Source organism: Bison bison, unplaced genomic scaffold (genome assembly GCF_000754665.1).
Source record: "Bison bison bison isolate TAMUID 2011002044 unplaced genomic scaffold, Bison_UMD1.0 scf7180017864352, whole genome shotgun sequence".
In the NCBI taxonomy this organism is placed as follows: domain Eukaryota; kingdom Metazoa; phylum Chordata; class Mammalia; order Artiodactyla; family Bovidae; genus Bison; species Bison bison.
The window spans coordinates 4,097,407-4,110,516 of record NW_011494924.1 but is presented as its reverse complement, the minus strand read 5'-3'; the positions used below and the strand labels follow the sequence as shown (position 1 = coordinate 4,110,516).

Below are 13,110 nucleotides of genomic sequence, written 5' to 3'. Positions count from 1 at the left end.
AGCTGAGGCTGCTGCTGCTGGTCTGGGAACCACATTTGAAGAACCACTGCTATAGATAGTGTGGTTTCTTTTCCCCCCAAAATATTTGGCAGCTGATAAATTTTCTTCAGTGTACAAGCTACCTAGTTGTGTTGCTAGAAAATCGTGCCAAAACCTTGCAAAAGACGCTGTTTCTTATTAATGGAGCCGTCGTTTCTGGGCTCAGTCAGTGACGGATTCTGTACCTGTCTGAATGCCCAGCAGATATTTGAAAGTCTTGGCTAATGCAGGACAGTTTCTTGCTGTGTGGCACTGTCCTGCCTGTTGGGCCCTGGCTCCCGCTCACAAGATGACAGTGGTGCTTCCTGATCCTTGTGACAGCCCCACCCACTCCGCCCTCAAGTCTCCAAACCACGCTCTACTGGCAGCGCTTCCTCCACTGAGAACCACTGATCTACACAATTTGAAGCCGACACAGACTTCAAATTTGTGATTTCAGGGTCAAGCTCAAGACTTTGTGCCTTTGAGCACACAAATGGCCACCACTTGAAATCCAGTCTTCTTGGCCTTTTTTAGATAACTTTATCACAGAACAATGATGAATCAAATTATGAAAAGTATAAAGAAAATGGAATCCGTCTATTTTAACAGTCAATTTTTCCATGCAAATGTATGTGGATATATTTGTTTACATTTGTATAACGTCTTTATGTTTGGTCTACAAGACCTTTCTTTCAAAAGTTAGACATCATCTCTTAGAAGTGAGCCTCACTTTGGAGACACATTGGCTTATGAGAAGATAACATTCTGATTGCCAACATTTATATTTGTGGGGCCATAACCCTGCCTGATAAAATACGGGGGATCTACCTTTTCTTTCTTAGAGGGAGGTCCTGGCTGGAGTCCCATTGATCCTCCTCTGCTTGGTCCCTGCTGCTGCTGCTAAGTCGCTTCAGTTGTGTCCGACTCTGTGTGACCCCATAGACGGCAGCACACCAGGCTCCCCCATCCCTGGGATTCTCTAGGCAAGAATACTGGAGTGGGTTGCCATTTCCTTCTCCAATGCATGAAAGTGAAAAGTCAAAGTGAAGTTGCTCAGTCGTGTCCGACTCAGCGACCCCATGGACTGCAGCCTACCAGGCTCCTCCGTCCATGGGATTTTCCAGGCAAGAGTACTGGAGTGGGGTGCCATTGCCTTCTCCACTGCTTGGTCCCTACCGGCACTCATTTCAGGATGACACTAAGAAGGCCAGGGGCTCAGCCAGTTCCAGTTATTCATTTAATGAAAACGTGCTTGCCTCACTCTAACCAGATTTGACTTGTCTCAGAGTAAAATCTTTAACATAAAGTTAGATTGTTTTTAAGCTAAAAAATGAAAACAGTAACAACTACCAAAACCTCCTTCTGTCCTGCACCATAATTTTGTCTAGTTGGGTCAATGCGTTAATCTGAAACACAGCACAGAGGCTGGCATAGAATAGGCATTTAATAAATACTTGAATCATTGCATCTTTAGAGCATAATAGACATTAGCTTCTCTGGCACTGAAATATGAGGTAAACTGATTTTTTGTGTGTTTCTTAAAACAGGTAGATATCACATTTGTGTTGTTTACATATTGAAAAGTCACTGACATGTCCTTTTAACCGTTTCAGGGTGGATTCATGCTGTGCTCACTTCTCAGGACTGTATGGCTTTTGGGGGGAACTTTCTGCACAACCTTAACATTGGCATGCAGCTCAGGTTTGTGTTATCAGCACTTGAAGGATCTTTTTGTCCTTTCTTGAATAGGACTTAAAAGTTAAAAATAAATAATTTCAGCAACATATTTGATTGTGATCTCATTAAGATAGGCCCTGAGAAATTATTAGAAACTTTTAAAAAAAACATTGTCTTAAAATTTTGACAGGAGGACACCTTGATGAATCTAAAACAAAAAGAATCACTTATTCAAGTTGAGACTAAATATCTTCCCACATTTCGGAATTTTGTAGAGATGGATAGGCTCTCCTTTGGCTCTTTTTACCGTGAGATAATTGAACTAAATCAGGTCAGACTCAGGTGTAACATATGGGGCTGGGACAGAACAATTCGAAGTTAGGAAACACCTGTTTTAATTTTGCTGTGGTAAAGGATTACCAACTATTTCCTCTTCTGCATGATAATCTGACTTTTGGGCAAAAACTTCCCCTGGTAGCCTAATAAGAGAAGAATGTTATTAGGCAACATCGCTTATGCTAAAATGATTCCTCATTGATAAACTGCACAAGGACTGGGAGAATTGGAAATCCCTGGTAGGGAGCCATGTCTTTTGACTTTCCTGACTTATAACTTGGCATGCCCATGGAGAACCCTGGAAGCCATGCATCAATGGAGTTATTACAAGAGATGGGGCACGAAGCTTTAAGCCAAAGTCCCACACTTGCCAAGTGAATCTTATTTATACCTGAGCTGTCCCTGGGGAAAGACGGCTCCTGGCTGTATGGACTGCTGCAAGGACTCTTGCAGAAAACTCACCGTATGGTTTCTGCCTTCTCACCTTGACCCCTCCCAAGTTTGGTCCTGAGCTGGAATGCTTAGAAGGACCTAAAGAAAACTCCGCGAGTGGATGTTGGAGTGCTGTCTAACGCAGGGAGCTGGTTTCTAGACATGTTGTATTTATTACAGTGGAACCCTTGTAAAATTCCTTCTGTTAAAACTAGGCTACAGATCCCTAGGGGTGATCTTTTTGAAGCCCCGTGTAAATTCTTCAGTATACTGTCGGATCTGATAAGGGCAGGCCTGAGTCAGATCACGACTCAGTCCTACCCACGTGTGTGGTGTTGAGCAATGTGTAGGACCCCCTTGGTCTTCTGTGTCACTGGCTGCCTTATTTCAGTTAAGTTGGTTGCCTCCATTTAACTTTGGAAATGCTAATGTTGAATTTCTTCAACTTTTATTTATTTAGGTGTTACGAGATGGAAAAAAGACTTAAAACACCAGATCTTTTCAAATTCCCTTTCTTTGAAGCCATATGTTGGTTTGTAGCCAAAAACTTGCTGGAAACCCTAAAAGGTAATAATCTGAGCACTGTGTTGTTTCACGTGATGCCTGATATTTGTAAATTCACTTAAAGTCACTGATAGAGAGGTCCTTTTAAAAATATAATGGCAATTGTCCCTATGTTGTTTTTTAAATGCATGATTTCCCCCTGTTCAGAATCTTTTTAACAAATAAGGAGATCTCTAGTCCATAGTCATAAAAACACATGAACTGCTGCATTGGAACCACACAGGTAATACTGAAAAGTGTTCTTTTCTCCTGGGACTCTAGTCACCTGCACAGATTATCAGTCATGTAAAAGTGCCTGCCTAGCAAAAAACGCAGTTGAAGCCAAGGACTGTTGTTACTTAATGTTTGTCCCCAAGCATTTGCTTTAAAAAAATTCGAGGGAACACTTCTCTTGTCCCAAGAGTCAGGTGGTGCCTGTGCTGTTACTGTTGTGACCATTATGTGGCCAGCATAAGGCACCTGTTAGCGCAAACCGGCTAGTGTCAGGCTGTGATCTGTGGCTGAAGAAAAATGGTTTTGGGTGGTGGGTGGGTGGGGAAATATCCCTTTAAACACGAAAGCTACGTTTTTATGTGGCTTTTCAGATTTTAGTGTTTTAGTATTGGTTTAATGATTTTTGAGCAGTCGAGTTGGAGACTCAGTGTCACTTCTAACTTTTATCTAGTTTTGCTTTACACTTGTGCCCGTGAGAATACAGTTGATCTAGTTTCTGTGTTGTCTTACATTTCTAGTCAGTTTGCAAATAGTGCTACTATTATAATTAACTTCCAGAAGAAGAGATATAAACAGATTAAACAGCAAAGTCTATTCTAAACATTGGGGGTTTTCTCATTTAGAAGTTGCACAAGAAGAAAAGGTACAATGAAAAGAAGCAAATCAATGACTCTTTTCCCAGGATAGCATGCACAGAATTAAATGATAGAACTCATGCATGGTTTCTTTCCTTAAAAGGGGTGAGGGGGGCTCACTTTCTTTGGAAGGAGCAAGCAGTAGGAACCCCATCCCACACCTGTAGCACTGTGTGGAGGCGGGTGTCTTGAGAGAGGTGCTGCTGTGTAAGATGGAGGTAGTAGTGTTTAGTGTAGTTCTGCCTCTTTTTCTTTCTCATCTTGTCAATTGATTGTTTCTTATTTCACTTTTTTCCTTTCTATTAACTTGTTTGACATTTGGTGGTTACTCAAAACCGGAAGTTAATCACTTTGCCACAGAGCCTAACTCCTTTCCCCCTTAACTTCATTCCCACAGAACTGAGAGAAGATGGTTTCCAGCCTCAGACTTACCTAGTCCAGGGAGTGAAAGCGCTGCATACTGCTTTAAAATTATGGATGAAAAAAGAAGTAAGTAGTTGTCTTTGGTGAAATAACTTAATTTTTATATGGCAAGGTCAGGAAAGTGAAAAATGTGAAATTGTTAGTCTCTCAGTCGTGTCCATGACTCTTTGCAACCCCATGGACTGTAGCCCCTCCAGGCTTCTCTATCCATGGAATCCTCCAGGCAAGAATACCGGAGTGGGTAGCCATTCCCTTCTCCAGGGGATCTTCCCAACGCAGGGATTGAACCTGGGTCTCCTGTGCTGCAGGCAAATTCTTTATCATCTGAGCCCTCAGGGAAACTGTTAATTTTTATATGGCAAGGTCAGGAAAACAGAGACCTTATGCTGTTTTGTCAATGAGTGGGAGTGGTAGAAGGAATAGGAATCATGCTTTAACTGAGAAGTACAACCTGTGTTTTATTAGTATATACAGATGTGCTGGTTTTTGTTTATATTTTTGAGAATGAAGTACCTAGGTATTTCTTTAATCTTGAAAAGAAAGTAAATTTGAGGCTATCTGGGATATTGACTAAGAAATTAACATGTAGATATAGAATAATATATAACTTTGTGCTCACATAGTGTGCTAACCACTGTGTTTAGTCTTTATATCCATAAATGCATTTCCTAACTCATTTACTCTTCAGAGCAACTAAATGAGTTTGTGGTGCTGTTGTTGTCCCCATTTTAAATATGGAGAAGTTGAGGTTCAGAGTGTAAGCGCTTGCCCAAGACAACTGGTGGAGCTAAGATGAAGCTCGGTCTGTGTTTGCAAAGCCTATGCTGTTATCCCTCTGCTGGTCTTATGTAAGAACAAAGGAAAAGAGAGGTCCGGGTTCAAGCAGGAGCTTTCCATTTCCCTGAACCGTGGTCTAGTTTGCATTCGAGTCCTACCACCTCTAAGAGGTCATCTCAGATCTTTCCATTTGGAATTCACAGGTCCTTTCCTTATACGTCCATAGCATCTCTTGTGCCAGTGGACTTAAAAGCAATGTCCAAAAATAATGTGTCCATTTCCTATCGTCTACATTTATGAGTTCTTAAAAAACAGGGACTTTCTCATCTTTATTTCCTTCCTGGAACTTTACACACAATAATAAGTGATAAATATTTTATCTGATGAAAATACATTTCCATACTAATTTCTCAACTGTCCACTTGAAATAAAAATCCTGCTCTTAAAAGATACTTTCTGTGTGCTTGTGCTCAGTTGTACCTGACTGGTTGTGGCCCCATGGATTGTAGCCCGCCAGGCTCCTCTGTCCATGGAATATTCCAGGCAGGAATACTAGACTGGGTTGCCATTTCCTACTCCAGGGGATCTTCCCGACCCAGGGATTAAACCTGCAGCACCTGCATTGACTGGCGGATTCTTTACCACTGAGCCACCTCAAAGATACTGGGAAAGTGCTGGTCTGTCAGTCGAGTCCGACTCTGCAACCCCATGGACTGTAGCCTGCCAGGCTCCTCTGTCCATGGGATTGTCCAGGCAACCGTACTGGAGAAGGTTGCCATTCCCTTCTCTGGGAGATCTTCCCCATCCAGGGATCGAACCTGGTCTCCTGCATTGCCTGAAGATTCTTTACCCTCTGAGGATAATAGATTACCCTCCCAATAATTTTATGCTTCCTTTCATTTTTTTTTTTAATCATTGTTGTATACCCATTAGAGCAGGGACGCTGTGGAAGCATATAGGAAAATAAAATCAGCGTCAGAGACGTCACCATCTAATTGACAAGTAAAGGCAAAAACGGATTACAAAAGTATATCATATGTAACAGGATAAAAACAAAGAGTATCTTGCAAAAACTGTGTGATTGCTTTCCTTCTGAAAGCTTTAGCTGAGTTGTTCTCAAGCTTGTGAGTTTATCAAAATTGCCTTTAGAGATTTTTAGAAATAACTTTTTTCCCCTAGAGATTTTAGTATAATAGATCTGTAGTAGGCTGTCAACCTCTAAACTCGTGGGTGATCTTGATACACAGTGAGGACAGAGGAGCCTGGCATGCTGCAGTCCATGGGGTTGAAAAGAGTCGGACACGACTGAGCAACTGAACAACAACAAAATTTGTCAATAATAGATACTGTTAATTCATTACATCTAAAGTACACTTTGAGAGGCAGCTTATTAGCCTAGTGGTTCAGGGTGTGGACTCCAGAGTCAGAGGCTTGGATTCAAGTCTTAGCCGTGCTGCTAATAAAGCGCCAACCTGTGCGTCTGTTCCCTCGACTGTACAATCAGAGTCCTAGTAGAATCTCTGTCGAGTGTTGTTGAAATGATTTATGAGTTAACATTTGTAAAGTACTCAACTGTATCTTGCCTGGCACATTTGCTGTTGTTCAGTCTCTCAGTTATTTTTTTGTTGTTGTTATTTAATTTGTTGTTGCTCAGCCTGGCACATAGTTTGCACTTAGTGTTACTGTTACTATTGGTTTGTTTTAACAAATTATGCTAAAACCAGGGAGAGGATATAAAGCAGGAGTAGCAATTAGTATGTTAAGGGCATCTAAAAGGTCAAATGTTCTTAGATTTGTTGTTGTTTAGTCACTAAGTTTGTTCAGTGCAACCTCGTGGACTGTAGCCCACCAGGCTCCTCTGTCCATGGGATTTCCCAGGCAAGAACACTGGAGTGGGTTGCCATTGCCTTCTCCAGGGGATCTTCCCGACCCAAGGATTGAACCCGCATCTCCTGCGTTGCAGGTGCATTCTTTACCACTGAGCCACCTGGGAAGCCTGTTCTTAGATAAACAGATTAATGTTTGGAATTAGACATAATAAACAATGATAGCAGTTTGCATTTCAGTAGATATAGTAACTCGCCAATTCCTCTTTCCTATTGATGGAATCTTTTTCCTATTTTACTTTTGAAAAGCAAAAAAATAAAAGACTTTATGAATTAGACGTAGCATGAGAAGCTAGGATTATTTTAGTGCCTGTGTTTCCCCTTACAAATCCTTTTGTATTATGAACTAAATTTAAGGCTTAATTAGTTTCTTTACTAATTATAGTAGTATTTAGAATTACAGAAGGCTTTGAGGTGTAGAGTCCATATTGAACAGAATTCACAGTAAGAGAAGTCCATGTTTAACTCAAAGTAAAAGGATTTCATAAGTTAATAAGGATCTCCTTAGAAGATACGAAACCAGCTCCATGAGTTCTGAGACCTGGCTTGTTGGTATTTGACTTTGTTTATAAAACCTAGAGAACCTAAAAATTGATTAGTTTTTACATCTTAAAATGTAAATAACTTTGGTTGTCTTATCTTTGTTAATCCAAATACAGCTTGTATCTGAACATGCCTTTGAAATTCCAGACAATGTTAGACCTGGACATCTTATTAAAGAACTTTCTAAAGTAATTCGAGCAATAGAGGTAAGAGTAGAAACTATCATCTAAATGCTTGGTTCCTATCTACTTTGAGAAGCAGTTGGATCTACCACCACACTACAAATATTGGAAAGCCTCGACATTCTTAGAAGAACTAGAATGAGCTGTATCTTGAAAGGAGTCTCAGGGTTTCAAAGCCCTACAGAGAAATCTGGAATATTGTATCATAATGAAGTAATAAGGATGTAGTTACCAGGTTACTTCAGGTTCTTCAGGTTACTCCAAAAATGAAAAAATACAGACTAAACAAAATTTTCAGATCTCATTCATTTCTGCAATGCAAAGATGAATACATGTTAAGATGTATTAGATGAGTAAGAAGCGGTGAAGTTGGATTGGAAAGAGGGTTGGGGCAAGGAGACCCACTCAACTGAAAATATTATGACAACTGGGTTAGGTATATGCCCTTTAATAAAAGCCCATGAAGTCTGAGATTAGGTATTTTATTAGAAGATATTCTAGGTGTTAGGGGATTTTAATTAAAGTAATTCTTCAGGAAGGTGGTTCTGTTAGTGTCTAGCTTGAACTGAAAGGAAGTTAAAGTGGAGGAATGGATGCTGATAATTTAATGGCTCAGATCAGGGCTGTATTTGGGAAACAAAAAAGAGGTATTAAAATGTTGGGTTTAATATCCTTGGATAGAGTATTTCATATAATTCTCAACATGTTCAGATATAGTAGGAAATTATTTTATGTTTTTGAAGAGCTGCATATAAATGAATTTTTAAAGTCAAAAGTCATGTATTTAATCTTAATATATATAAATGTATAAATATATATAACAGCAATAACCAAAACTAGGAATACACTCAATAAGAAAGTATAGGTCTATATGAAAAAACTATAAATCTTTACTAAGAGAAATAAAACTCTAGTTTAATAAATGGGAGTGTCATTTCTAAAATATGTCAATTCCAAATTAGTATTACAAATTGAAAATGGTAAAATATTCTTGGAAGAATAATTGGACAAAAATAGTTACCAAAGTGTTTTTTTTTTTAATTGGAGGGTAGAGAGTACAGAAGGCAGCAAAATGGCTGTAGAAAAATATACAAAGAAAATATAAACAGGAATTTCACTAAAGAAGAGGTGGAAATGGCCAATTCAATAATAATATGAAAAATATTCTCAATATGTGAAAAAGTATTCAACCACATATTACCACATAATTTATGATTTCAAATGATGGTTTATCACATCGGCAAAGATAAAAGTCTATATTTTTGCTCTGCTGATAGGAAGTATAAATTAGTGTATGATTTCTAACTGGCATATACCTTGACTTTAGCATTACTTTAATAAAGTAAATAAGACAATTCCAGTTAAACTTGATATATGACCATACCTGTTTACCACTATCGCCTCTTGGAACCAAAATGGTAGTAAAAGAATGAAAACAATATCTATCCCTAAGTATTAGGTCAATAAATTACGCTCTATCTCTACAGTAGAATATGACACAGCCTTTAAAATGATGTTGAAAATCAAGGATATGTGTTCACAGTATTTTATGTGGGAGAGAGAAGGGGAAAAGATCTCAGCAGAGCTGTTCAAGTTTTATAATTTGGTGTTTTTTGTTTTTATGATGAAAAGAAATGTTTTTTGTTTTCTAAAATATTTTTATAGATGATTAGTCACTTATGTTTGTGGCCTTGTCATAAAATACCCCAAATTTTGTTCTTAAAGGAGGAAAATGGCAAACCAGTTAAATCTCAGGGAATCCCTTCTGTGTGTCCAGTTTCACGGTCCTCAAGTGAAGCAGCTTCCCCATACCATTCCCGACGAAGGATGCGGAAACTTCGAGACCACAACGTCCGAACTCCTTCCAACCTCGACATCCTGGAGCTCCACACGAGGGAGGTGCTCAGAAGATTGGAGATGTGTCCCTGGGAAGAGGCAAGCTTCTGTTCTGTGGTCACATGAGAGACTCAGTCATTTCTGAAAGGCCTTCAGAAGGATGATAGAAAGAGACCAGGCTGGCCATTCTTGTTGTCTCATCTTTGCTTAGCACCCTAGGGGTCAGCAGCACTTCTGCTCGTGATGGGGACATGCTTTGGTGTAGAAGTAGGACGAACAGGTCCCATCAGTTTGCTGACATGTATATCGAGTGTTTAATGAGTGCCAGGTACTCTTCTAGGCTCTGGGGAAGGTACCAGAGTGGGCAACACCCAAGCCCCTGCCTCCATGGAGCTTCCATCCTAGTTCAAGTTGGAAGGATCAAAGTCAGAGACAGGTATTAAAGTCGTATAATTTCAGATAAAAAGCTCATAAAGGAAGAGAGCAGTATAAAGGGGCTGGTGGTTGGCTGCTGCTGCTAAGGTTGTCGGAGAACCTCTCAGGTGGGTGGGTGCATTTGACAGACACTTACATAGCAGAAGTCAGGTGGATACACAGACTTGAGGAGGAGTGTTGAAGGCAGAGGAAAGTGCAGGTGCTGTGGGCCTTTCCCTGGCCCAGTGGCAGCAGCTTGCATCACTGTTAGGCTGGGAGACTATTAAACTCATTACAGTTTGAGAAATGCTGGCCTAACGGAGTAATGAGCTCAGTGTGGGGCCTTTGTAAAACATGCTACTGACCTGTGGTGAGATCCATGTCATCCATGATCGTACATCTTAAGGAGAGGACAGTTTAAAATGAGTAAGATAGCAGTATCTCTGAATTAACATATTTACAGATGTTATATAGAAATTAAAGCTTCCTTAAATATTTTAAATTTTATATAATTATATTTATACTGTTTTAAGCTTTTGTTGTTCTAAACCTCCTTCAGCCCATAGCCATCTGGGAGAAGATTCAGGTTATTATAAGAAGCTCTATATATTATTAAAGAAAAATATTAAAGGAAATATTCTTTATGTTTTAAAAACCAGCTACTGTTGTGCCTTTATGTCACTCGGTGGCCTTTGTTCCTGGTGATAGCAGGGTGGTGACCTGTAAATTGCTGAGAGTACCTGGTGGGAAGACCAGAGATTAGGTCAGAGATGGGGGGACCGGAAAGGACCCAGCAGTAGGGAGAAACAAGGGAAAGAGAATTCAAAATACATGAAGGCAGTACTACTCCAGTTTTTCAGCTTTCTACAAGAGTGACATGTCTGAATTCACATGAGGCAGATTTTATATTCTGCTTTGTAGAACGTATTTTACTGTTACTGGCCCTACAGAAAGATGAACCACATTCATTCTGGTTTTAGGAGCCATTTAGTTTCCATGCTGCAACACTGCAAATGCCCTAGCCTTGGAGGCTGCCCAGCACTCTCAGGATGCAGGGCCGTGGGGATGGGGGCAGGGGGAGGTAGTGGTATACTGTCCTGCTCCTTTACTTGTCAAGCAGGTATATTTGAGGGTGGAGGTTAAGTAAGTTCTGTTTTTATACTTTAAGGACATCTTGAGCTCAAAACTGAATGGAAAATTCAACAAACATCTCCAGCCATCTTCCACAGTACCTGAATGGAGAGCGAAAGATAATGATCTTCGATTACTGCTGACAAATGGAAGGATAATTAAGTACGTGAAGTAGATCAAAGTATCAGAGAGTTTAGTTTTCCATGGATTCCCTCTGTTCATTTTCTTCTGGGTCCAGACCATTGCACACCTGCCTGAAATATGGGGAAAGTGTCTCAATTCTCAGTTTTCTCTGCAAAGTAAGGAGAGTGTAATACTGTTTGGCTGCATAGTTGCACTATTTTCTGACTTGATTATTTTCCCCTCTGTGTACAGGGATGAGAGACAACCCTTCACAGATCAGAGTCTTTATACAGCAGATAGTGAAAATGAAGAGGATAAGAGAAGGACAAAAAAGGCAAAAGTGAAGATGGAAGAGAGTTCAGGAATAGAGGGAGTGGAGAACGAAGAGTCTCAAAAACCACTTAACAGTATGTTTGTTTTAATGGTCATTTTAAGGGACTGTTCATTATTAATATGCTAATAATATGTCAGGTAACTTGCTAATTTTAAAGTGCTTAAATTAATAGTAGGATTAAAATTTCTTGTGTCCCTAATACTCTTTTGAGAAATCTGGAGCATTTCTGAGTCATCTCTCCATCAGGGAAATGCTGAATGTGACCTCCCAATGAGGGGTGGCAGCCGGGGAAGGTGGTATTAGTGACAAGGATGTCATTGGCCAGTGACACCCTCATCTAATGACAGTTTCTACAAGAGTCACATAAAAGCTCATGTATTTTATGGGCTTCTACTCCAAATTATGAAGCAGTTGAAAATGTAGTGCAATTTCCAAGATAATTTTAGCTAACATACATATGGTTTTCAGAATTAGGAGACATATATAACTGGCTGATCTGAAGCTATTAGTAACCCAAGTATTATACAAGAAGGCTCTACTTGGTTATTAATTGGTTACCATCAATGCGATGAATAGTAACACCTCCTCCTCCTTGAGATCTTCTTTGAATGAAGTCTTCATTTTCTCAACATTTTTCAGGGCCTCCATATACCCTTCTATCTTAAAAAGTAGTTAAACATTTTAGAACTTGGTAAGTGAATATTCTAGATAATTAACATTATTTAATCCATGCCGAATACCTTAGTTCCTGCTAATTCCAGATAAGTTTGTTATTGTTTTAGTCGGTGACTCTACATTTGTTCTTCACATGCCGGGGGAGAGGCAGCTGATCAATGGACTTTATCCAGCAGTTGCTAGCCGAAAGTGCTGTGGGGAAAGAGAGGCAAGGGTGAAGCCTGGTCTATAAGCTTGTTGAATTCACTGTCTACTTGAATGTGTCTTAGGCTTAGGAGAGTTGTTTTATTTTCTGTTGAGACAAATAAAGCACAACAAGCATCGTAGCTAATTTTAGTGTTGAGGTTTTTTTCTGGGAAGAAATATAGTCAACCCACCCATGCAAGGATTGTAAACCATATTCGATAAATACCACAGAAGTTTTAAGAATACACTTCAATCTGTATCTTGGTTAATTGGGGGAAAAGTCCTTGGGGGAAGAACGAAATGAAGACAATGAAAGCAGTGAGAAAGGACAGAGCCGGGCAGTTGAGTTGGACAGGCTTTGGATGGTACTTTGCTCCAGTTCTGATGGCTCTTTTTCTCTGATCATTTTCCTTCTCAGGGTTTTTAACAAGTGTGAAATCAGAACTCAGGAATCGATCATCTGAATATTCTGATATTTCTGATTCAGAAGACTCTGGACCTGATTGCACTGTACTGGTACGCCTGGGACCCTGTAACTTACAGTATGTGATGGAAAGATGAACACCCGCTTTCCTTTATGTGGGAGGAAAGTGGATGACAGCTTTCCCAAAGCCTGTCTATCTGACCTTTGTGGCACAGAGCCTTCTCTTCAGTGGTAATTACACACACACACACACACACACACACACACACACACACACCACCCACCCACCCACCCACCC

General features: G+C 40.0%; 1 protein-coding gene across 1 annotated transcript in view; it reads left to right on the top strand.

The window, feature by feature from the left end:
- Positions 1-13,110, top strand: part of KDM7A (lysine (K)-specific demethylase 7A) — a 50,480-nt gene that overhangs the window by 25,586 nt on the left and 11,784 nt on the right. The window contains exons 8-15 of the mRNA XM_010855024.1: positions 1,635-1,722; positions 2,927-3,033; positions 4,276-4,367; positions 7,624-7,713; positions 9,415-9,624; positions 11,108-11,232; positions 11,446-11,600; positions 12,807-12,904. Coding sequence (XP_010853326.1) covers positions 1,635-1,722; positions 2,927-3,033; positions 4,276-4,367; positions 7,624-7,713; positions 9,415-9,624; positions 11,108-11,232; positions 11,446-11,600; positions 12,807-12,904 — 965 coding nt within the window. The remainder of the gene's footprint in view (positions 1-1,634; positions 1,723-2,926; positions 3,034-4,275; positions 4,368-7,623; positions 7,714-9,414; positions 9,625-11,107; positions 11,233-11,445; positions 11,601-12,806; positions 12,905-13,110) is intronic.